This window comes from Aphanomyces astaci (assembly GCF_000520075.1).
Source record: "Aphanomyces astaci strain APO3 unplaced genomic scaffold supercont1.9, whole genome shotgun sequence".
In the NCBI taxonomy this organism is placed as follows: Eukaryota; Oomycota; class Saprolegniomycetes; order Saprolegniales; family Verrucalvaceae; genus Aphanomyces; species Aphanomyces astaci.
Window position 1 is genome coordinate 437,454 of NW_009798272.1, and position 23,429 is coordinate 460,882.

General features: G+C 49.4%; 11 protein-coding genes across 12 annotated transcripts; 6 read left to right on the plus strand and 5 right to left on the minus strand.

The window, feature by feature from the left end:
* Positions 1 to 1,607: 1,607 nt before the first annotated feature.
* On the plus strand, positions 1,608 to 3,667 carry H257_04955 (hypothetical protein; the record flags this gene model as incomplete). The annotated part of the gene is made up of 4 exons (XM_009829622.1): positions 1,608 to 1,655; positions 2,526 to 2,837; positions 2,879 to 3,187; positions 3,251 to 3,667. The coding sequence occupies 4 exons, from the start codon at positions 1,608 to 1,610 to the stop codon at positions 3,665 to 3,667; spliced, it is 1,086 nt and encodes a 361-aa protein (XP_009827924.1).
* A 535-nt stretch (positions 3,668 to 4,202) lies between these two features.
* Positions 4,203 to 4,595, plus strand: H257_04956 (hypothetical protein; the record flags this gene model as incomplete). The annotated part of the gene is made up of 1 exon (XM_009829623.1): positions 4,203 to 4,595. One exon carries the CDS (start codon positions 4,203 to 4,205, stop codon positions 4,593 to 4,595), a length of 393 nt encoding a protein of 130 aa, XP_009827925.1.
* A 3,195-nt stretch (positions 4,596 to 7,790) lies between these two features.
* H257_04957 (hypothetical protein) lies at positions 7,791 to 8,421 on the plus strand (the record flags this gene model as incomplete). Its single annotated transcript, XM_009829624.1, has 1 exon — positions 7,791 to 8,421. A coding segment is annotated over one exon (563 nt), but the record flags the coding sequence as incomplete, so codon positions are not given.
* On the minus strand, positions 8,404 to 9,685 carry H257_04958 (hypothetical protein; the record flags this gene model as incomplete). Its single annotated transcript, XM_009829625.1, has 6 exons — positions 8,404 to 8,591; positions 8,686 to 8,748; positions 8,811 to 8,904; positions 8,995 to 9,146; positions 9,244 to 9,388; positions 9,473 to 9,685. The coding sequence occupies 6 exons, from the start codon at positions 9,683 to 9,685 to the stop codon at positions 8,404 to 8,406; spliced, it is 855 nt and encodes a 284-aa protein (XP_009827927.1).
* Positions 9,686 to 10,209: 524 nt separating this feature from the next.
* H257_04959 lies at positions 10,210 to 11,662 on the minus strand. Of its 2 annotated transcripts, XM_009829627.1 has the most exons (2): positions 11,428 to 11,662; positions 10,210 to 11,380 (listed from the first exon to the last, which is right to left on the minus strand). In XM_009829627.1, the coding sequence occupies exon 2, from the start codon at positions 11,205 to 11,207 to the stop codon at positions 10,251 to 10,253; it is 957 nt and encodes a 318-aa protein (XP_009827929.1). In that variant the 5' UTR covers positions 11,208 to 11,380; positions 11,428 to 11,662; the 3' UTR covers positions 10,210 to 10,250. The 2 variants fall into 2 exon arrangements, with proteins under 2 accessions (XP_009827929.1, XP_009827928.1); XM_009829626.1 differs by having other exon boundaries at positions 10,210 to 11,662.
* Positions 11,663 to 11,964: 302 nt separating this feature from the next.
* H257_04960 (hypothetical protein) lies at positions 11,965 to 13,902 on the plus strand (the record flags this gene model as incomplete). Its single annotated transcript, XM_009829628.1, has 8 exons — positions 11,965 to 12,038; positions 12,087 to 12,279; positions 12,321 to 12,404; positions 12,462 to 12,557; positions 12,607 to 12,676; positions 12,736 to 12,764; positions 12,806 to 13,033; positions 13,087 to 13,902. 8 exons carry the CDS (start codon positions 11,965 to 11,967, stop codon positions 13,783 to 13,785), a joined length of 1,473 nt encoding a protein of 490 aa, XP_009827930.1. The 3' UTR covers positions 13,786 to 13,902.
* Positions 13,903 to 14,023: 121 nt separating this feature from the next.
* H257_04961 (hypothetical protein) lies at positions 14,024 to 14,971 on the plus strand. The gene has a single exon (XM_009829629.1). It carries the CDS (start codon positions 14,116 to 14,118, stop codon positions 14,815 to 14,817), a length of 702 nt encoding a protein of 233 aa, XP_009827931.1. The 5' UTR covers positions 14,024 to 14,115; the 3' UTR covers positions 14,818 to 14,971.
* Positions 14,972 to 15,393: 422 nt separating this feature from the next.
* Positions 15,394 to 15,929, plus strand: H257_04962 (hypothetical protein; the record flags this gene model as incomplete). Its single annotated transcript, XM_009829630.1, has 2 exons — positions 15,394 to 15,431; positions 15,494 to 15,929. 2 exons carry the CDS (start codon positions 15,394 to 15,396, stop codon positions 15,927 to 15,929), a joined length of 474 nt encoding a protein of 157 aa, XP_009827932.1.
* A 468-nt stretch (positions 15,930 to 16,397) lies between these two features.
* H257_04963 (hypothetical protein) lies at positions 16,398 to 18,935 on the minus strand (the record flags this gene model as incomplete). The annotated part of the gene is made up of 14 exons (XM_009829631.1): positions 16,398 to 16,602; positions 16,659 to 16,745; positions 16,800 to 16,899; positions 16,981 to 17,035; positions 17,099 to 17,164; positions 17,240 to 17,275; positions 17,324 to 17,395; positions 17,457 to 17,606; positions 17,660 to 17,796; positions 18,223 to 18,298; positions 18,351 to 18,424; positions 18,531 to 18,627; positions 18,674 to 18,832; positions 18,891 to 18,935. The coding sequence occupies 14 exons, from the start codon at positions 18,933 to 18,935 to the stop codon at positions 16,431 to 16,433; spliced, it is 1,326 nt and encodes a 441-aa protein (XP_009827933.1). The 3' UTR covers positions 16,398 to 16,430.
* A 202-nt stretch (positions 18,936 to 19,137) lies between these two features.
* On the minus strand, positions 19,138 to 19,755 carry H257_04964 (hypothetical protein). Its single transcript, XM_009829632.1, has one exon. The coding sequence runs from the start codon at positions 19,723 to 19,725 to the stop codon at positions 19,168 to 19,170; it is 558 nt and encodes a 185-aa protein (XP_009827934.1). The 5' UTR covers positions 19,726 to 19,755; the 3' UTR covers positions 19,138 to 19,167.
* Positions 19,756 to 20,681: 926 nt separating this feature from the next.
* On the minus strand, positions 20,682 to 22,513 carry H257_04965 (hypothetical protein; the record flags this gene model as incomplete). Its single annotated transcript, XM_009829633.1, has 2 exons — positions 20,682 to 20,813; positions 21,326 to 22,513. 2 exons carry the CDS (start codon positions 22,511 to 22,513, stop codon positions 20,682 to 20,684), a joined length of 1,320 nt encoding a protein of 439 aa, XP_009827935.1.
* Between the last annotated feature and the right edge of the window lie 916 nt (positions 22,514 to 23,429).

Consider the following 23,429-nt stretch of genomic DNA (forward strand, 5'->3'; position numbering starts at 1 on the left):
ACTTTCATCCGCATAAATTTACCGTACGAGTAGTCGGTTGGCTGCTGTGTTAAACCTAACCCGTGTTGCGATGGATTCAATTCTCATTCTTCAATTTGCATTGTTCGACGCACTTCGATTTTATTCGACCGCACACACTAACTTCGATTATCCAGTTCTCGGCCCACAGGCCATTAGAGCCAAATCTAAATCGCCCAACGAAAGCATGTGAAGAATGTAATCGAATTTCGTAGCAGAAGTTGACTTGCGACATTAGGAATACTTCAGTCAAAATAGAATTAAATTTTCTTGTCTCAATATAGTTTATATACAAGTAATATTTTGGAATATAATATCTCTTTTTATAATTGTCATATGTTATTTGATGAACCTGCAGTACAGTGTAGTTTACTGGCAGCCCTTGCGAGCGTGAAGGATGAAGTAGTGCTTGTACTACGTAGTAATCATTAAGGCTTTACCTATTTGAGCATGACCGCTTGGTTATTGCGTTAGTACTAGTAAGAACTTGCGGTTGTCGTTGATGTGCAGTCTCTAGTTACGCTGTACCTATCCTATCATCGTTATTTTAATTACGTGAAGCAAGCTTGAAATTTGTATGCAACAATTGTATTAATTCCTCAAATATTTCTGTGTCCGAAGCTCTGTCCGAATGGTTTTCACGTCCGAGTCGTTATGGTATGGGCATTTACTACAGAGTACTTTCGCAAACGCCAGTTCTATTCTATCCGCAACCTAAAATTTAGCCCCCAGATAGGTTGCAACCTTGTGCAGAGCGAATTTCGCAAATCGTCCGCTGCAAATTGGTTTTATCCAGAAAACGTTATCCAATCAAACGTGGTTATTATTCTTGGCCATCAATCAACAAGAGGTCTAATAATGATGCTAGCTGGAGTCCCGCGGTAAATGATACTTCCAACGCATACAAAGGCGAGAATTGTACGCCTACAGTCGGATTGAAGCTTACTAGTTGGATTCTCGCCCAGCACCAATGAAGCGTTACCATCCTACCCACTTACAGCATCATTGTACAGATAATCTGGTTTCGGGGTTTCGCCCTCGAGGTCGACGAAAGACTTCACGTCATTCTCGTGCCGGGACAAAGTAGTGAGGTCCTTCGAGAGTATGTGAGGACACCGTGTTCAGAGTGACGTCCTTCTACAGTACCACAAATGACATACTCATGAGACTCTAATGCGATTCACCTCGCCATCCCAGGCTGTCGCCATGGATGGTATCGGTATGATCAAACAAAACACAAGCGCACCCAGTTACACTAGAAAACCCACCATATATGCGGATACAGCAAATGGGGAATCCGCTGCAAAATTGGCAAATTTTACAGCGGCTTTAATTATTCATAACAGGTTCTGTCAGTTCTATCCTTATGAATTTGAGAGGATAGGTTGCGGATAAAATAGAACTGACGTTTGTGAAATCTGTCTATTGTTTGTTACCTGTAAACACATCCTGGAAGTTGATATTCGCGCAAAAGCGATGCTGCAACGTTTCAAATTTCAAAATGAGTCAATTTTACCATGTGACTTGTGCTTAACTGTCTACTACAGTAGTACAGTACCAGTATTGGGCAATGTCGGCGACCTAGAACGATGGCTATGCCGACCCACTTGCCCATCCGAAGCCCCACCACAATCACGGTCGCCCCCTGTACACGACACTGCTGTGTTAGTGGTGGTTCGTGGTACAAATATATTGCCACGTCGTTGCAGATTAGTTCAGAGGCAAAGGGTCCAACACAAAGTACTAGCAAGTGTTTTGAGTGTACTTAACATCGTACTGCACCTTGAAACCTGTGATTTAGTGGTTGGGATCCTATTGACCACCCCTCAAAATGGTTTTTGGACAAAATAAAGTGCAGTTGTTATAGGATCAAGCTGTTGTAACGGACCCATTAGACAACCAATTAAAATCCCAGATAAACGGGGTGGCTGGATCCTGCTGGGCAGCACTGTATGTACAGTACTTGTAGTATTGGCCAGCCAAAATATGATTAATTAATATTAACATGAGGCAAAGTAATGTCCACAGAAACCGGCGCAAATCTCTACTCTTTGATTGGCTCACAGGTTGGTGGCGACGACCAACCACTCCACTTGCGTCCGTTTCGATGGTTGATTGGCTCATAGATTAGTGGCGACGACCAACCACTCTACTTGCGTCCGTTTCGATGAGTAACGAACTCTCCTCTGGTCTATGCTTTCCGACGCAAGTGCCAACGCGACATTAGCCTTTCGAAGCGTTGTTGCAAACGTCGACGAAGGGACTCAAAGCATTTCGCACAGGTTCCAAAAGGGGATTTAGAATTAGAGTTAGTATAGGGTTAGTTTAGTTAGTGAGTAGTTCAGGTCTAGTTTTGTCTCCAACTGCTCAATACACCACCAAGCTTTGCCCGGGAGTCCACTGCTCCCCCATTGTGTTTATGTTGAGAAGTTGCACGGAGGCGCGTGTTGGGACAAAGAATTCTTTAGTGCATCAAGACTAGCACTCATCAAGGATGTCCCAGATAGGACAGGACCAACCGCGCCAGGGCCACAGCGACGACACCCAAAGAGGCACGAGCAACGGACCGCGCGAACGGGGGTGCACACCCAGTCCCCAACTGCCCCAAGTTGAAGGGCATCAGTCAGGAACAAGTGCGCCAGTGGCTGCTCGACCGGGACACATACGAAGAAGACCTGCGGGCCGTATGCATGCGTCGAAACCTCGAAGTGTGGAAGTACCGCGAAGGATGGAAGGAGTGTTTCGAAGACAAGAGACTGTTGAAGCAGTTCATGATCATGCGCAAACTACGAGGCGATCCCAAGGAGCTCGACGAAGCTGTACTCAAACAGAGCTACGAAAGATCGTCGACGAACCCAAGAACGGCGTTGAAGCGGACATTCCGCTGCTGTTCCACGGGATCCACATGGACATGAAGGACGACGACGGTCTCATGGACATGAAGGACGACGACTGTCTCAGCCGCGTGTGCAAATTCTTGGCGGACTGCGCCGAACGAATCGAAGCACGCGTCATGAAAGGACATTTGAAGAAGCCCGAGATGCGGAAGAAGATCTTCAAACGGCTGCTAGAAGTGGTGGACCCAGAGCCTGTCCGAGATGCGTGCGTCCTCGACATGGAGAAGGTGTGGCATCCGGTGGAATTTTCGTGGGAATCCATCAGCGAGTTGGTAATGCACCATGCGCAGGGGCACCAGAGTTTTTAGTCGACATATGGCGCTGGACGTAAAAAGCCGGGCTATGAAGCCAAAGAAGTGAAGAACAAAATAGATCATCGAAAGGATGATTACAGTCGACAAGAACTCCGCGACGTGCGCCCACGACGTGACGACCACGAGCGAAACCGCAGTCAAGGGCGCGACAGACGCGATCGATCAAGTAACCGGGCGAACCACGAAACCATCACTCAGGCTACCCCTCGCTATATCGCGACCGAGACGGTGGTCGTCCGTACGAGCGACGCGATGAAAACCGCAGTTCCCCTTATGGACCGCCCGATAGCAAACCCAAGCAGCAAGTGGGATTTGCGATGCGACGTGGACGAAGCCCCGCTCCATCCCATGGAGGAATTTTGTACGACCGCGATGGGAAACGAGACGACGGGTGGGGACATACACTCCGGGGCAACAGCCAGGAGAAAAACCGTGTAAAGTCGAACTGGTCCCGCGGGAACAGCGTCGAAAGACCTAAGGCCGTTGAACAAAGCTCAAACCAGGCTTACCCTTTGATGTTCGGTTAAATTGATATGGACGACTACGATGAGGATGTAAACCTCGTGACAGCTGCCACACTTGGCGGATACGTGAACCCTTTCAAAAACCGATGGGAATCACAGAATTTCCGGGTGTTGGAAGAACAAAAAAGAGAAGCGAAAAAACGCAAAGCCAAAGGGCTAGTGGAGACCGAGGACTTCATCCCACTGACGAACGACAGCGAAGGTGAAGTCGACGAACCGGACGTGATTCGGCGAAAGGGACGAACGATCCTAAACGCCAAATCAGCTGGGGCTAACAAAACTGTGCGGCGCGTCTATGGCTGGGAGTTTAAAATCAAACAACATGAACCAAGGGAAATCATGCCGACGAGGTGTCTGAAGTGCGGCGATGCAGCCCATCTATACGACCCGGCGCATTGGCCGAGGACAGAGCCAAAATCAAGTACGAATGGGCGCTGGTTGCAAAGCGCATGCAGAACGGAACGACGCTGAAATCCAAAGCTAAGAAGCTCCGGGACAGTCTCATGACAGCCAACAAGAAGTGGCGGGAAGAACAGGAGAAAAGCCGCGAGGCGAAGGCAAAGGAGCCTGAGAAAAAGAAGCTCCGACGAATGCTGGAAAGTTCCGCCGACCAAAGCGTGGCCACCATCAACGGAATGTTGGACGTGCCCTACTGCCCTGACAATGGAAGCGATGTGGGAATTATTTCTACCGCCATGGTCAAGACACTGCGCAAGCTGGACAAAACAGTTCAAACGACGCAGCTGCCCAAAGCGTGGGTTGGAAGCGCAGTGGGGAACCTACCCGTTATAGCGAAAACAACGGTGGAACTGCGAGTCACTCTGAGCACGGCCGCCGGCTAAGTCAAGCTGCCTGGAAAGCAGCTATTTTACGTGGTCGACGACAACGACGAACTCATTATTTGCAAGTACGCCCTGATGTCGATTGGACTCGACATGGATCGACGACTCGAGCAAGTGGCCGTGCGCCAAACCCACGACGACGGCGACGACATTGGCGACCCCGGCGAAGACGAAGACATCGCATTCGGTGTCAGTGTGCGGGGGTTACATGCAAGCGATGAACAGCTGGACGTGGAACACATGCAAGCAGCAGAACAGCTGTACAAGATTGCGATCACATCTGCGAACGCCGTCGACCAAGAACAGACTGTGGCGCTCAAGCAATTACGAGGAATCGTCGTCGACGCCGCCGCCAAAGGAGTATGGCGAACCAAGTTCAGAGGCACAGACCTCCCGGCGAATGTGAAGGCAATGGAAATACGACTCAAGGCGGATGCACGCCCCAATCGTTGCAAACCTAGAAAGGTGAACCCCTTGACGGGCATGTTCATCGAAGCGTTTGGCAAACAGCTGGAGCAAGACCAAGTTATTTATGCAAACAACTCAAGCTCCCATTGCAGTCCCGTCAACCCGGTTATGAAACCGGAAGGAAAGAAACTCGTCAAGACAAGCGATAAGTGGACAATCGAAGAACTGTTGCAGTACTTTCGTCTTACGATCGACTACAGAATTATCAATAGCCAAACGATCCCACTCGCTGGCGCCATGCCGTTCCAGTTCCTCGTGTTAGAAAACGTCCGCGGCGCCAAGTACCTCGGCGTGTTCTACCTTACGAAAGGTTTCTTGGCAGCTACCACTCGAGAAGAACTCACAAGAACTGCTATCCTTTATGCTTGGCTACCGCATCATGACCCCAACGAGGGTTATGCAAGGCCATTGTGACTCGGCGCTATTTTCCCAGAACACCATGGCGGAATGTTTCAAGGACCTACTGTACAAAAACGTCCTTATCTGGATCGACGACATTTTGGTGTGTGCGAACACCATCGACGAGTATGTAAGCGTGATACGCGCCGTGCTCGACATATGCATCAAGTTCTGCCTGCGCTTGCACCCACACAAGAGCAAGCTACTGTGCAGCGAAATCAAATGGTGCGGCAGAATCATTGACGGCGACGGAGTACGCCAAGACCCTACGAGAATCCAAGCGCTGTGCGAGGCCCGTACCCAACCGATGCAAGTCAGCTGCAGCAATTCATCTGCGCAGTGAATTGGATATGCGACAGTATGATTGGCTTTGCCCACACGATCGACCCACTCCAAAAACGACTCACAGAAGCGTTGGTTGGAAAGAAATGAAAAAAAGAATCGCGACATCAATCACGATCAACCTGACCAAAGAAGAACGGAACAGTTTCAATGCAGTCAAAGAACTGATGCGAAACGCCGCTCAATTATGTCACCCACATGAAGACGCTGAGATGTGCCTGTTCACCGACGCCTCTGCATACGGCTGGTCCATCGTGGTCCCAAGTCCACGATTACGGCGACGACATCCCGATCCAAGACCAACAACATCAACTCCTCTCCTCGTATGCTAAAGCGGCATGTTCGACAGAACGCAAGTTAACTGGTCAGTCATCGAAAAAGAAGGCTACCCTATTGCGCGTGCCTGTGACACCCTCAAGTACCTGCTGCTACGACCCAAGGGTTTCCTCATGTATTGTGACCACAAGAACCTCATACGCGTCTTCGCGCCCCACGACGAGCTCAAGGGACACACGCGCGAGAAGCGGATCCGCTGGGCCGACATGATCGGCCAGTACCTCATCGACACCTCGGCACGCCAGATGCTGTGGGCAAACGTCGTCTTGGAGAGATTGAGCTACCATTCCATGTATGACATTCTAAACAAATAATGAAGGGTTGACGCACACTTATTGTCTCTGTTTGATGCACGCAGTCCATGATCAGGTGTCCTTGGTGCTCCACGTTCGCGATGCAAAATTTGAAAGTGCTAAAACTCTCAATCTTTACCATTGCAAAGGTATCTTATTTCTCCAGTATTTTGTGTTTCGTAAAGTGTTTCGTAAAGGGGATATTATCATGCAGCTTGTACTGATCAATGGCCGCCTTGCGTTCGCGGTAGTCATCAACAGTGTTCTTGTGCTGTTTTGGGAGCTTCTTCGGTCAGTTCTTGAAGACTGGGCGTCCAGTTGAGGGTCTTCTATCGGCTCGAGGAGTATCCGAAGTGTCCATGGGTGTTGCCAATATACTTCTAAAATGACATGTACGACTTTCAAAGCGTTTGCCGCCTTGACGAGCCAAAACTGAGTCTAAACCTGTCGAAATTATATAAATCGATATTTTATTCATTGCTGGAGTAGTTATTACATGCTGGAGGATATAATGGCGCCAAAGGAGAACCTGTATATATATATGAATGTTTGCCTGAGGCCAAATAATGTCACCCCATTTTTCGTTTTTTTTCAATTCTACTTGGAACAGGCTCTAATGCTAACAGGTGTCTGACTGAAATAAGCGTCCGACACGTATTACGCAAGACGGTACAGTACTTGGAAGAGGCTCTTTTGAACACTACTTGGAACAGTAGTTTTCAAAATGGGCATTATCCAATCAAAACGCTCCCCAACTCATTCCAAAATCCATTTTGCACATTGGGGTATTTTGAAAAATGGATTTTGAATTCATGACTCCATTTCATCCCATTTTGGACAACTCAGCTTTATCCCCAATGACTGGCTAATAATGGATGCCTCACTATCCAATCAATGATCCCAATCTCATTCCAACTTTTCAAAATTTGACATCATGCACTCGACCACTACCGTGTGGTTGCTGTCGTTGTTGCCGTTGGCGCCACCCTCATTTCGATCGACGGACGTAGCATCAACACTGTTGTCGTACCCAGTATCACGTGGCAGCAAGTCAAGTCCGACGGCACATACGATGGATGGATGGTTCACGCGCCACCTGCGCTGCACCCGCCACACCTTTCTGCGCATCACCGACAACACTGTGTTATTGACCAATCAGCATGCATTTTAGTCTATGATTTATGTCCAATCAATAATGGTCATAGAATGGATAGAAAATGGGATGAAATATTTTGTCACCCCATTTTTCGTTTTTTTTCAATTCTACTGGAACAGGCTACAAGCAGGTTAGAAATCCTTGCATAAAAATGACTGTTAAAATGCCCGGTGATCGTCTCATGGGACACGTTCATTATCCGGATGAACTCAACCCCCGTTCCCAAGGCCACGGCGCCAGCGGTGCCACGGCCACGGATTAAATGGGATGAAGAAACCATTGCGATGCATGACCTGGACCGAGGCACTCGCATGAAGATCGAAGAGCCCAATACTCCATACCATTACTACACCACCGGCGATGACGACATGGAAGGTGGCACTGGCGTGGAAATCACCGACGTGGCGTTGAAGGAGCACAACGCTGCCCATCCGGCCGACATTGCATCCATTGAGCTGTCGACGCATCATGGCAAGGGTCCCGTGTCTCCTACGCATAGTGCGTCCCACGGCACTGAGTTGAAATGGGATGAGTTGAATGCTCGATTGCAACAGCACCAGGACACCCACAAACCGAGCGAGTGGGACAGCGATTCTGACACGTCCACGACGTCTTCTAGCCGCAAGCACCCGGCGCCGCCCGGTGGCGCAGACAAGGCGTTCTCCCAGAAGCGAAAGCAGCATTACAACGAATTTGAGCGCATGAAGCAATGGCGGCTGCAGCATGCCAAGGACGACGAAAACGACAATGACGGCGAGGCATAACCTTTTGAATCTTGAAAAACGAAAAACAAAAACACACACAATCGGATGTATTAAAAATGACTGCCAAACTTTGTTCGACCCGACATGGAGCATTTCGGCGCGCTCTTGAGGTTGCTCAGCACCTGCGTGCCCACCGCCGCCTTCTGCTTGTACGCATTCGGTGCAGGGCCAACGTCGTGACTCATTCGCGCTCCAATCGGCGCTTTGTTGCGCCCCACGACGCTGAAAGAGTAGGCCGCTACAACACGAACACACAACTGTCAACGGCGAACGCACGGCTGGACCAAGAGCGTAGCCACGACAGACTGCCATGTCATATTCGGGCTAGGTACCGGAATTCGTAACCGTGGACACGACTTGTTTGCCCACGGCGACGTTGCCTGTGCTGTATTGTCCTACACGTGTAGACATTTGAGTGGACGTCCTTCTTAGCTGCCGCGATGTATGCTGTACCTACCTGGCCCGACGTCGGCCGTGGAGGTTTCCATGAGTGGTTTGCGGTTCACTTTGGAAAAACTGGTGGCTGTTGCGCTCTTGGACGTGGAGAGGACCTAGAGTATGTATCCTTGTTATGACGTGGCAGCCCACACGTGAATCGGGTGACGTGGTTCACGCTCAAAGAAGATCGAACATCATCGTACGGTCTTGGTGTTCAAGAGGCTTTCGGGGGTTTCGTACGCGCCAGGCCCGGGCGACCGATTCGTGCCGTCGACAGATTTTGACCATTTTTTGCCCAGCGAGTACTGCGGGGCAGTTTTTTCGTTTGGGTTGACAATGTGGGGACTGTAGTCGCCTACACATCGTTCCTCCCACCAGTCAGCTACCAATTCCAACGCCTTTTTCGAGCGTACGCCATGCACACACCATGCCTAACTCGAACAAGAGTGTACCTGGTCCTGGGCAGTTAGCTGCGGACTTCAAATCCGCTGTGGACCCAAATTTCTCTCGTCCGCTGATGGAGCACGCCGCGGCAGTCTTCATCGTCGACAACACCGGCTTCCCAATGGCCGTCGGCACTTGGTATGCCCCTGGCCCCTGATGCATACATGTATTTGGATGATGATCAATTCACCATCCTTCCAATGAAAGCTAGCGGTGGGTTGCATTGGGAGGTCGTACCGGTGACTGGGACCCGTCGCCGGCATCCCGCGGTCGACTGCTCGTGCCAAAGCATGTGGTGGGGGCCGTGCGTTTGCGAGAGTCCACTTGGTCGCCGCAAGCTGACTTGATGTCTTCGAAGCCAGTGGTGAGGCCCGCGGCAAGCAACTTGGACGGACTCGGTCGTGGACTGCGGGGGGGACTGACGGCCCCTTTCGTTGGGCTGTGACTCATGCTAGGTGCAGGGCGTGAGGTGAGCCAAGACGGGAGCACGTATTAGCTACACCACACTAAAACGAGTGCGACCTCCCCTCCGCTAAATATAGATCAACGGCATGTAAATCACATGTATCCCATGATATTTATATATATTTATAGCCCGCCTCGGTGTGGGGTAGTTTCGCTCAATGGTTATCAATGTGTGCACTACGTCGTCCTTCCCAACCAAGAGCTGGCTCATCACATAACACAACACGCAGTTCCCAGCAGCAGAATCGCCCGTAACATATACTAGTACATGATATGTCTATGTAGAAGGAATAGAAATATAATCGACTCCTAGCGACAATAGCCATATTCAAGTATTGCCTAGACATCTTTGGAAGTTTGATTCCGAACGAATGGTCCTATTAATATCTCATGGAATCTATGTACTGCGCGCGGCAAATAATGAGTTGCCGCTTAGTAGCCTGACGGCAGTCCATCGATCAGTACCAATCGTCCAATGCAAAAGAATCTAGCTTTAGGGCCAGGAGCACAACCCATCCAAATTGTCCACATTATAAAATGTCCCTGGTTATTATACGACGAGTGTGGTTCCACTGGGCCTATGATTCCTACTACTAGTGTTTCCAAGGCTGGACTGGCCTTGGTGGAGAATGAGGCCGTTGTGGCACCTGTCGCATAAAATCACGTTGGCCTGGTACTTGTGCACGACACACCACGCCGCGCTGCAGATGTGGCAGCTCACGGCGTCGCAGACATGGCACTTAGCGAACGGCGCGGCCACGCGGCACGTCGAGCACGTCGTGGGCAGCAACATCTTGGGTGATGGGGGCAGGACCATCAACGGCGACTCTGGGTCCACCAGGGCGTTGGCCATCGCTCGAAATACGCTCGTGGGCTGCGACGACGGTTTCGCAGCGTCGTTTCTTTGTGGTGGAGACGGAGCTCCGTCGGCGTCACCATCTTGGTGGTCGCTGGACGATGGACTTGCAGCTAGAGTCCACGTTCGACTCGTGTCCAAACAAGTATCGGATAAATCAATGGGACTTGGCTGACGCTGGCTGGCCGACGACTTTCGCCTCCTGGGAAGAGCCGACAAGACGACCTGCATCGCGCCATGCGCGTCCTTGACGAGTTGCTTGAGAACTTGCCGCGCCACGAACTGTGGCGTGTTACCTCTGAAATCGGCATGGACGAACGACAAGACGTCGATGCATCCTTGGGCGACGGAGGGCACGCACAAGTGCGTGAGCCGAGCCCACCCGCGAACGTAATTGGGTAGCGACGGGCAACACGCATGCTCCATTGACACGAGTGTATACGCCCACCCAAGCCGACCGGAAGCATCAACGAACGAGTCGGCGCGCTCGAGGCCACAGAAGTCGCGGTCGCTGATCACGGCCAAAGAGGACGGAAGACCGGCCCAACGGAACCCCGCGTGATGTCTTGATGGAGAAGATGGTGACGTTGTCGTCAATGCTGCGTCGTGTTGGGTGAGGTCGATCAGTAGATGCGAGCCGGAAAACCCCATTTGCGACGCGTATGACTCGTCTACGTTGACGCGTCGTAGAAACGACGACGAGAACGCGTCCACGGTGGTTCGCAGGCGAATCCGTTCGTGATGGAACGTGGCATGCGGTCGCGTGATATGTTTGGCGATGGTGGGGTCGTCCGTGAGGAGGGCCAACGCGGTCTGCACGCAATCTTGGAACGTCCGATGAGTCAACGAGGTCAGGTACTCCAGCTCGTACTGGTCGACGAGGTGGTGTCCACGCTTGAACGACGAGGATTCTGCTGGCGTTAATGCGCCAAACGTGGAAACACGATGCTGCATGATGAGCGTGGGGCTGTGCCGAATGCTTCTTGCTTGCTGTTCCGAGTTGCTGCCTTGCGGAGATCCCTCAATAAGGAACAGGTGGTAGCGTCAGTGTCAAGTGTACGGTACAGTACATTCACTCTCGTGAATGAGAATAGTCATTGTTCGCATGTTGTCAAGGTCGTACAGTACTACAGTAGTCCACGTCATACGCATCGTAGGACCACATGCTAGCCTGCATCTACCAGTCGTCTAGTGTTCGTACGATAGTACTACCTGGGAGTCATGTTAGTACCTGGCATTTCGAGTGATGGCTGCATTGGTCGTCACAGTAACACCAGTCTCCACACTAATTTTAAGTATTTGTATTCAAGGGAATTGGTGTGCGATGTTGTGATTGGTCAATCGGTGGAAGATGTTGTGGCCCATTTTTGAAATTGCGCGCCAAACCCCAGGAAGATCGTTTTCAAGGATGGGAAGGCACGACGATGCCCTAGCGAATCTGCACAAGAAACATGCCGAGGTCCAAGACATTGTGAACGACATGTAAGGGGTACATGCGATGTCCAATGTATGATGCTTCTCTTGATGTAGGCATGGGCAGTTGGTGGTGAAAGACGAGGAAGTACGTCAGCGAACCCACCAGATATCGATGCAACAAGAACACATGGAGCAACTGAAGCGTGAATGGGCCAGTGACTCTCAGTCGTTAAGACATGACATTGAGACGTACGTGGCATTGATTCGCGACAAAGATGATCAAATCCTCGAAACTCGAAGGCAATTGGTAGGCTTGTACTTTCCTGACTAATGACTGAACTGCAGCAGGGTGCTGCCAACCATGAGAACACAATCTCGCAGGAGACATTACGTGAACGTAAAGCGTTCATCACAAGTGTGCTTTCAGAGAAGGTACGGAACTTACATCCACCCACCTCCTTGTCTGATGCGAACCAATTTGTATGCCAGGAAATTTCATTCAAGTTTCAACTCCAAGAAATGCTTGATGCCGACGGAAGGGGGAAAGGCTGTGGGCGACAAGAAAAATTGGCCATCGATCAATTGGTTTGATAATCGCTCTTTATGGACGATGTTCGTTACTCTAGACTTGTAGGAACAAGTTCGCATGACGTCGAAATACTTAGACTCCTACGCGTCGGATATTACCAAAGCTATCGGCGAATGTACGTATCATTCTTTTCACCACGGACGGCCTTACTCATGTGACTGTACAATATTGTAGTGACGAGAGAAGTTCGATCGATAGAGGAGGTACAATCTTGCCTAGACATTACCACACTAACTTGGTGTAGGGTCAAGGCACATGCGAAGCTATGATGCTAATGCTATCCAGCAGCAAAGTTCAGCCCGATTGTGTGTCGACATCGTCCCAAAAGTCGTTGATTCAGTTGCTGTGTGATCAAGTGGGGGCGTTGCAATGCCAAACGATTGACCTCGGCAATAAATTGCAAACGTCTGAATCGCACCACCAAAAGTTGAATGACGATATCCACACCCTCCAGATTCGAATCCATCACATGGTATACGCGTGTATAGTTCATGTAGTTATGGGAATTAAGGCGGGTCAACCTAGGCTGGAAAGTTGCAAGAACAACAGAACTTGGTGGCAAAGTACCAAGAGTCTAGTTTATGCGGAACACAAACCATTGATGCGATGCAGCTCTCGATTGCAACGCTGGTGTCCCAACATGATACCGAGCGGCATGCAATGCAACATCAGATCGAGGAAATGTCGATGGCGTCTCTGAAGGCAGAGGAATGTAACCAAACGGAAGCCGAAGCATGTCGAGCCAATCTGGTCGACATGGAAAATGACCTTGCCGATAAAACAGCCCGCATTGGGTACTTGGAATCGAGAATTCGCGAATTGGAAGTCGCTGCAGCTGCGGAATTGGGGTGTCGTCAAAGCAACCACCGGATTGCGAACGAATCGCCAATGCCGACTAGTATGCCCACGTCGACCCATCTGCCCCCCGTGGCCCCGCCGTCCCAAGCGATCGCGTCAGCACCCTCCAAGCCAAGCATTTCACCATCGAATGTCATTGCAGACGAACCTCCTGACGCCGCAAGTCTTCCCATACCCCATGAATCAGTTGCAGCGGTCGTTATTCCAGACGTATGCTTGGCGTGCCGCGAAGAACCGTTTGGTTTCATGGTGCGATGCCAGAAGTGCAAGCAGCAATTCCATGCCGGGTGTGTCCGATCGAAGCGGCAAAAGACGTCTCGCGTGGGTTGCTACGTCTTTGTGTGCGAGCCATGCGAAGCTACGTAGCAAGTCGGTAGATGTAGGCGACGAGTTCATGCTGCATTCACTCGCCGTCACTTGGTCTCAACCACGATGTCACCATTACACATCATCGTGTAACGCAGTGGAAGCACAATGGCGACAGGTGTGGTAACACTTTTGAGACACCAATTGTCCGGATAATTCGAGCTTCAATCGTGTTTTGATTGGTGGAAATGAAACGCAGCCAATCCGATCGCGCGTACGTGTCATTGAGGCAGCGAACGTCAAGAACACACCCCGTAGGCCATACGTTGAGTAATGCGACCTGAGCAAGATCGGTCGACGAAAGTCACGCATTTTCCATCTTGATCCCTTATGCACACCGCGTCCATCACCTCAACACACCCGCCTTCATCTTCCTCCATGGCGTCGTCACCTCTGCCAAGTGGCTTCCACCAACGCTCCTTGTTGTCGAGCCCCACGACGTCGGTCCCGTCCATGGACGATTCCTCCAGCGCCGACGAAACCTTCCCTTCCTTCAACCAAATGCTTCGCAGCTCGTCCTCGTCGACAACAGTCAAGAAGTCGTTCAAAATGCGAAAAGACGACAGCGAATCCAGCCGTGAAATTCGACGAGAGTACAAGAAGGAATGGTACGAGAAGAACCGCGAAAAAGCCCTGGCCAAGATGAAGGAGTACTACGAGAGGCGAAAGCAAGCCGGCACGCTTCACCGTCGCTCCATCAAGCAAAAGAAAGTCACCCCCATGCCACCGCAGCAGTCAACGATGGCCATGGCGCCGGTCGTGACGTCGTTGCCATCCATGGCCCAAATCCAACACCGAAACGCGTCTATGGGCTTGATGCCGTCGCGATATGTGTACGAAGAGCGATGCATTCCCACCCAGCGAACCATTCCATCCCCGTGGGGATATGACCGGGCGCTGCCATCCTTGTCAGAACAACCTACCCGCCGGTCGTTCCTGCACCCCAATCACCATCACGCCGCCGTCCCTGCGCCCCCCACTGGCACCGTCGCGCACTTGAATTTGCTATGCGACGTCGCGCTCATGAACTAAAACCCAAACCCGCGCCGCCAAGACCTTCCTGCTGCTTGTTCTGCATGGACGGCACCACTTCAACCACGTTGATTTATTTTCCCGAATTCCCGAAATTATGAATTACTAATAATAATATAAAATTACACCATCAAATAATAATATATAACTAAGCTGACACCACCTACCGAACTGAGTTCTTCAAGAACGATAAACAACCAATCAACACGCATGCTGGATTTCGATCTGACCAATCAAAATGCTTCATTCGACTGCAACAACAACCACTTCAACCACCCAAGATCGACAGAACTACTGCATGTTGGCTGACATTTACGCACATGCTCTGGGTTACTGGCGTCAACGTTGTCCTTCTGTGTACACTAGTGGCCATGACGTATTCTAATGAAGGTACTCTCCTGCTCCAGGCATGTATGCACCGACTAATGAGCAACGGGTGAATACTGTACGTACAGTAGTAGGCTGCAACAACGGATCGTATGCGGTTCGTGTGGTGGACTCTGCCGTCGTGCAGTGTGTATCGACGCCACCGTGTTTCGGCCAGTATACCGACGCAGCAGGTAAATCACTCCATCCATGTCAGTCCCCATTGCCAATTCTAAGGAAGATGACAAGTAGGCGGAATTCATGTTGGACGACCATGCCCTGACGACTTGAGCTGTGGGTTCTTGTCTAGGAACGACACGGTCTTGCAATGCATTCCACGAAATAACCCCCACGCAGTGTTCCTTGGCCATAACGGGACGACGAACTCTGATACCATCTCCACTCCCCTCCTTCATAACGCCAACGATTCCAACGTCAACAGCTCGATGTCCGCCCTCTTGTTTGTTGCATCTCCTACGACATCGCCACTCATCGATGGCAATGAGGTCACGATCAAAGCACCGCTAGAAGGTCCTTCCATGCATGACTCTGTATCCAACGACCCCGTGCCGCGTCCCAACGGCGCAATGGCCAACATGCAGACCGTGGTCCTCTGTGTCGTGGCGAGTACAGTTGTTGTCGTCGCCATCGTAACCGGCATGCAAGCGCTGCGAAGACAAATACGACGCCCCAACCATTTTGACACACAAGCGAACGTGGATGCCACGTCAGTCTCGTCCATGTGATGAAAAATGTACTTGCTGTAACTTAGACGGAGCTTGGAGTTACATGGTGCACATCTACATTTCTCACAATCGTCAAGTGTCTGGCAGTTTCGAATACATTTGATCATCCAATATACAGGAAGCTTGTCCAAAACTATACTATACAAATATAAGTATGTAGTATATGGTTTTGCCCAATGAGTCGAGTCAAACGTTTGGATTGGCAGAAATGCTCAAAAACGTGATTTGATTGGCTTAGGCGGTTCTTTAAAGACATTCGATTTTGCTGAGGGCTCCTGTTTCGAATATCAATTTGACAATATCATAACTCCCATGGTGCATGAACGCCCCAATCCTCATGGACCCAACCACCGCTAACTCCACGTATTTGCGCCATTGTCCTACATCACGTTGCATGTACTGTCACAGCGTCCACATGATCCAAGTGACGTGGCCGATGGGTGTTTCATCACGTGTTTTTTCGTTACATGGAGTTATAATTCTAGCATTTCATTATAATTGTTACATGGATGTATAATTCACGACCATTTGATCGAGGCGAAGAAAGCACGACTGGAAAAAGTCGGCGTCCACGCCATGGATGGCATATTGGTGGACGTAAGCGTTGGATGTAAACATGCGATGCGCTTTATCGAGCATCGACTCCACTTGCGGCAAAATGGCTTGGGAATTGCTACGCCATTTGCTCACATACGAGCCATAAGTACAGACACATAAGTACAGCAGTACCTCAACAACGCTGCCGTCTTGTCGTATTCACTGAACGCTCGCGGGTGGTACATGCATGTAAATGGTGCAGTGGTCCAGGGGCAGTACCTATCCCCATGATGACGACATATATTGTCCCCGTAAATGGTGACAACAACGTACAACCGAGGGTCTCGAAATGCAAATGGATCCACTTGACCATCACAGTGAGGGCCCCGTACAAAGAGCATACTCGCCACGCTCTTGTTGATCGGTCCATTCTCTGCAGGAATAGTATATATTTTAGAATAAAAAATATATATTTATCCATTTCGATCGATTGGTAACACACATACAGTACTACCTAGAGAGACATCCCATCGCACCCCTTCGTCCATGCCAGAGTTGGCAATGTGCATCTATCCATGGGTATATATATATATATATATGGTGCACACCATTTCCACGATGGGTATTATTACTTGATGGAGATGTTTCAGGACTCCAGGCCATTGATGCACACTAAAGTCCCGGGACCTCTGGGCTAACTAACAGAATACACAACATTCAGTACCAATATATATATATATATAATCAAATATACTATTTGGTATCTATCGTACCTGGGGCACGAGTTTGACGTTGAGTAGCTTGAATCCCTTTTTGACAAGCATGAGACGAGACTGTATCATATCATATGGTCGTACGGGATGGGCGCATAGGTGCTGGATGATTGAGGGCAATGCACAGCTGGAAAATCGACTGGTGTGGGTGTCTTTCTACAGGAATAACGAACGTTACAGTGATCTAAGTTACTTACAAGCGTGGGGCTTTTCCTACTTGAAATGGAAGTGCCGGCATGAGCATGGCCGCAATATGGTTGGTCAGCACTTGGTTCATTTGGTGGAACGATGGCGTTGGAATGGCTAGCAAGCGTCGGCATATTTGGTCGGCCAAGTCGTTTTCCACGATCAACACTCCGTCCGACGACTACAAAGGTGACGTTATCAAGAAAAAGGATGATATGTCGAGTTCTGTCCAACCTCGGAAAGACACGCCATGGTGAGAAGGGTGTTGTAGTTTTGCACAATCACTTCGCCAGATCGATACGGCCACACTACCGTGTTTAACAGGTACGACGTAGGGTACAGCTCACGCAAACTATCGCACACGAACGAGCCTATGTGGAGTACGTACAACAGTGATTACGACCATCCAAATGTCAAGGGCTGGTCTGGATGCCACAACATTCGGTCAGAAAACGGCTATTGTGCCATGAAAAAGCTTGAAAGGGAAAAAAATGGAATAAAAAAACGGGTGTCTGAATGCCCTGTGATTTTTGCCCAAATTACGACAGAAATAAAATACGCAGATTTGGCGGTTTTTTCCCCTGGCACTTGTCCTGGCTCTACATTTATGTGATATTCTTGGACTTTTCAGGAATAATTGGAGTCATCACGACATTTCACGACCAACAATTTTGGTGTCAGATTTGATGCGTGACTTGGAGAAAAAGGAAAAAGTTGGCATAAATCTTTCTGACGTAATATCACTTGTGGCATCCACACCAGCCCTAAAGAAGCAGTTGTAATCCATCCGATCGTACCCAAACCAGAGCCCGTACCACCGGCCAAGCTTTGGAGTGCCAAAAACCCCTTGAAGTAGTCGCATCGCTCGACCTCCTATTCATTCGTGAAGTGGCGTCTGCTGATGGTTTCATTACGGCTACTGTACCTTTCGAACAACGTCTAGCACAGCTTCGTGGCAGGCTGCACCATGCACGGCGTAGCCATACGCCCAATTGTTTCCTACAATTTTTCGATAAGGGAATTTATATAGCATAACGTGATGGAATGATTGGTTGGTAAGACAAAACGTGATGGAATGGCTGGTAATGATTCATCGACGATGTACCAGATCCACTTTGTTCGCATACGACGTTCGCATCATCGTACTGCCATGGTAGACCACTGCTAGTTCGGCCAGCGTTCCCGACGCATTGGTTGACCACCTGCTTGATGTGTTGATAGTCATGTAAACACGAGCAATAGAATGACCTTGGGCTCCATGTCAATCAGCACCGCGCGGGCTGTCGCCGCGCCATTCGATTCGTGCGAAGCAATCGTCTTGGCATCGTGAGAGCGGAAGAAGCATTCGCGATCCTCCGCCGAGAAGTGCTCAAGCTCATGTGCCAACTTGTCGAAAAAGGACAACCCCTACGCACAGCCTCGTCGTCGTACCGTTGATTTCGCCGACGCCATCGATCCTACGCACCAATTGGTTGCCACATTGACCCAGCTGAAGGGTCACCACGGACATGCGCAATAAGAATGACAAGCTTATCCGGAAACCTTGTTCCGGTCGGATAAAAGGCCTTCAAATAGTTCAACAACACGAGCACGAACTTAGGTAAATTAACAGTAAATCATGAGGGCCACTTCACAGGGCAGAGAGAGCAACGCAGAAGGTGTTGTGGCTGTCGTGTCCATTGGGCTGTGTGGATGCGAGGTATGGCAAATAATTCGACAACTCGAGCACGTAGTTAGGTAAATTAAGTCATGAGAGCCACTTCACAGAGCAGAGAGAGAAACGCAGAAGGGGCTATGGCTGTCGTGTCCATTGGGCTGTGTGGATACGAGGTTTGGGGTGCTGTTGTCGTTGCAGGTGTATCCGCTGCGGATGACGCTAGTTCGTCTTGATCGTCGTCGCCGTCGTCCTTGCGTTGCATGCGCTTCATTTTGATCGAGTCTCGATTACGTCGGTACCACTCCTGTTTATACACACGCTGCTTTTCCTTGTGTTTAGTGCGGTAGTCTTTCATTTGCTGCAGCCTCCGTTCCCGGTTCTTCGCATCGTAATCACGTTGTTTCGCCAATCTGTCCTCCCGATGCTTCAAGTACCATTCACGCTCGCTTTTTCTGCGGCGCTGGCGCTTCCGTTCCAAGTGATGGTGGCTATTGTCACCAAGCAGCCCTGCGATAACATTGTCATCGTTGGAAGTAGTCGCCACGCGAGCAGCTGCAACGGATGGCGGCACTAGCATTGGCTTGGACGATGGCTGGTGTTGTTGTTTGCGAGGACTGGCCAGTGACGATGGAAGCATGATCATAGCTTCTTTCAGTGGACGCACGATCGAAATTGAAATTTGATCAATCGGACATGTATTTCACTTCGTCGTGCGTTTCAGATCGCAACAACATCACCGTGTCGAGATCCGAAACGGCTAGACCGTTACATATTAAACAGCACTTTGGATTCATTTATAGAGGTTTATCCAAGCAATCGAATATGTAACCGCCGCGCCTTGACCTGGTGTGCATTCGCCAAAAATTCATACTATTCGTAGCACTACAGTATTAGTACCTAGTTTGACGAAGTACGTAATACTCGGAGGAATAACGTTAGCAGATAATACTGCAGGACTGTACGATGAAATCAAGAGGAGAAGGTAAGCGGTATACAATGGGGCGTGTGTTGGCCAAACGTACCTCTTGGACCTGTTGACCCGTCAAGGCAGTAGTTCCATAACGACATTATCCAAGGCCGTTGGGTTTGCATTTAGGTGTCAAAGTGGAAATGTTATCAATCTTGAAAGCTTAATTCACAGTAAAATACCTTGATTCACATTACTTTTCGAGTAACGCTCGAAATACCTTTCAAATGTCGCTGTATTATATATAAGTTTGAGTTCTAACGATTACACAATTACTTAAAATGGTCAAGTCAAATACCGCACTTAGGTGTAAAGAATACTTCATTAACAGTAAAGTGAAAACAGTAAGAATACAACACTAAGGCCGACTCTGGATGCCACAGAAATTTTTATGTCAAATAATATTCTGACAGAGAATTCCGGTTTCAAATGGGAGATGAGAAAATATTTTGGTGTGACCTCTGGATACCATGATGGAAGGAGAACTATCGATAGAATAACATGTAGTAGGTAAAAAATGGACAGTTGCAGGTCAAACTTTTTTCTGTCAGAAAACAGTCAAACCTCGACGTATTACGTATAGATAATCTGGGAAACACGACAAATTCATCCGACACGATTCTGATTGGACATTATTCTTTGATTTTGTAGATGAGCAATTGGCTCAAGATCTGGGGTGCGCAGATCACACTTTCCATCGCAGACCACAAGACGGTGCGCCACCCGAAGGCACCCGAGGCCGCAGCCGCCGACACTTCAAGAGCCTTCAAGCGCCCATGACTCAGTGAGCTCATAGACATTCCCCGTATCTTTCCAATCCGACTGACGTGGACATGATTGAGTGTGTAGGTGGCAATGTACGATGACTCCGCGACACCAGCGAGCGCACGACACGAGCAATCACAAGGGCCAGCTCCCCACCACCATGTACGTCATGTATCATTCCTACACTATTCATTCGCATCATAGGAACACCGAACGAAGGCGACAATTCCCTCAGGCCACATGGCCGGCATCAAAGCGCCCATGCTCAACATGATGTACTCGTACTTGCATCACAATTGGACACTCAATGTTCTCTGTGTGTAGTTGATCATATTGTTGCACCAAGCCACCAAGGCTTCAACCAACGACCAAGGACAAGCTGCAGTCATGACGAGCTCCCGCGCACACAAGTCCGTACATGCACACAACGATTCACATATTCGGCAAAGTCGAGGTATAAATTCATATATACAATTCGTTTTAGTGTGTTTTCTCGTTTACGCTTGCGAACTTCATGAAGCAGATTGGAGTATGTGTTCGTGTATCCCGCGTACGCTTGTTCGAAGTGTGAATATGACCGATACTTGTTGAATGCTGTCGCGATCGTTTGTCGTTCGGAATACTTTTTGCGGTCCGACTTGATCATTGATTTCGTGTAGTCTTTGAGGGCACAGGGGTGGCCATTTTTGTGATCGACGAAGAACCACTGCTCCCACGCATCTTTCGCCGACCGAGCAGTTGGAATTATCTTTGGCACAACAAAGTCCTGCATCGAGCGCTGAGCCAATGGAGGCTGTTTGTTGACAATCGCGGACAGCTCACTGGGAGTAGCTGGCGACGAGCTGAGGACACTGCTCGTCCGATCGCCCTGCAGATGAGTCAATTCATATTGAGCAATTTGATCTACAATTTCCGCCACGTTGGTTGGTTCCACGTTGACACCGTGCGGCCCTCGGTGGCGCGTCTGCAGTAGATGTCGGGGGGCGATGGCGTCACTGAGACTTTTCGTCACCAAATATTCGCAGCACGTTTTGGTGTCTTCCCAACGACACCAGACCATCAATTCGCGGAAGTTAAACTTCCGTTCCGGGGACTCAAACACACGGTAGTAACACCCACCACGACGCATGCTATGCAAAGAGATGTTGACCGACAGCGAAGGGGTGCTTTCAACGAGATCGTTGATTTGTTTCCGCAGAAAATTCTCTTCCATGGCTTTAGCCCAGTTGATCTTTACGCTGCGATTGATCAGACACGTGACTTGTGGAAACACAAACGCGTCCTTGGTGACATTCATCAATGTCGCTCCAACGGCATTCACATACTCGTTGTAGAAACCACACACACGGAGGCAGGGATACGCTCGCTCGTCCACCAGGTTGTACACTTGGCACTCCTTTTCGACACTCGCTTTTTTGTGCCAGCGCAGACGAACGGAAACAAATTGGCCACCAGGCAAGTCACCAAGGGCGACGTCGCACCACCTGAGCCCAAGCATCTCGTTGATCCGGAAACAACCCAGGTAGCATGCGCAGAGCACAAACCGCAACAATGCGGCCATGAACGGGTTCAGGTGGGCCAACGAGTTCACCAAAAGGGAGAGTTCGTGCACGGTGAGGGGGTGGGCCTTCTTTTCGTCGTCAATGTTATGTTGTCGGTTGTACTTTTGTAACCTAACAAAGTATTGTTTGGTTTCCATGGCCTGTGCTGGATTCGGATCGATCCTGCGTTGTTTAAAGTACGACACCAAAGCCGTCTTTGCGGAGTCGATTGTCCTTGCCTTCCTACCCAGTGAGTACAGGTGGTGCAGGAAATCAGTGCAGTCGTTTGTGGTTGCTTGCAAGGGCACTTTGTCTGGGTTGGTAGAGCGAAAGAATGTTTCGAATTGCCGCTGGTATGTACCATACGTGCGCTTAGTTGATGCACCATGAAAGGAGGCTTGAATCGTCTCCTTCGTCGATAACTCGTCCATGCTTCGCCTGCTCGGGCGGAAATGGTAGTTTTGTGACACCGCTTTGGTCGTTTCAAGATTTAGTTCGATTTTGTCCAATAGAATGCTGTACATGATAAATGTTTGCTCAATGTTGTCGCCTGGACACTTACACCGCCCAATCATTGGGCGAGAGTTCTCCTTGACCAACCACATCGTGAGAAATTGTCGGTTGGCCAAACAAATGGCCGAAATTTGTCGTTTTGAATGTCGTGTCTGCATACTATGTCACTTTATATATGTCAGATTTGGTAGCCAAACACACAAAAACCGTCGATTGAAAAACATCATAATGTTTCTGAAAAGTTGCAAAAAGAGGTGTTTTCTGACATTTTTGTGGTAGCCAACAAAACCTTTTATACTGGATAACCTGCTTTACATCATAACAGTGCCATGGGCAAGGGTTATAAACTCCTGTGAATATTTTTTGGAATGAACATTAAAATTATGTGTCCCACTATTTCGACGTTTAGTATATTCAAGTCTAAATTCGGGCCATCTACTGATATCCTAAAATTTCACAATGTTGACTTTGGCCAGGAATATGTTGGTGAAAAGCACTACTACATATTCAAATCTTGCTTGCATTTTGTAGAGCACCCGATCCTCGTTAACTTCATAATTC

Bases quoted from the DNA above. Each gene is read 5' to 3' on its own strand.
- H257_04959 (XM_009829626.1), bottom strand. From the start codon at position 11,510: ATGCAGCATCGTGTTTCCACGTTTGGCGCATTAACGCCAGCAGAATCC.
- H257_04961 (XM_009829629.1), top strand. From the start codon at position 14,116: ATGCACACCGCGTCCATCACCTCAACACACCCGCCTTCATCTTCCTCC.
- H257_04964 (XM_009829632.1), bottom strand. From the start codon at position 19,725: ATGATCATGCTTCCATCGTCACTGGCCAGTCCTCGCAAACAACAACAC.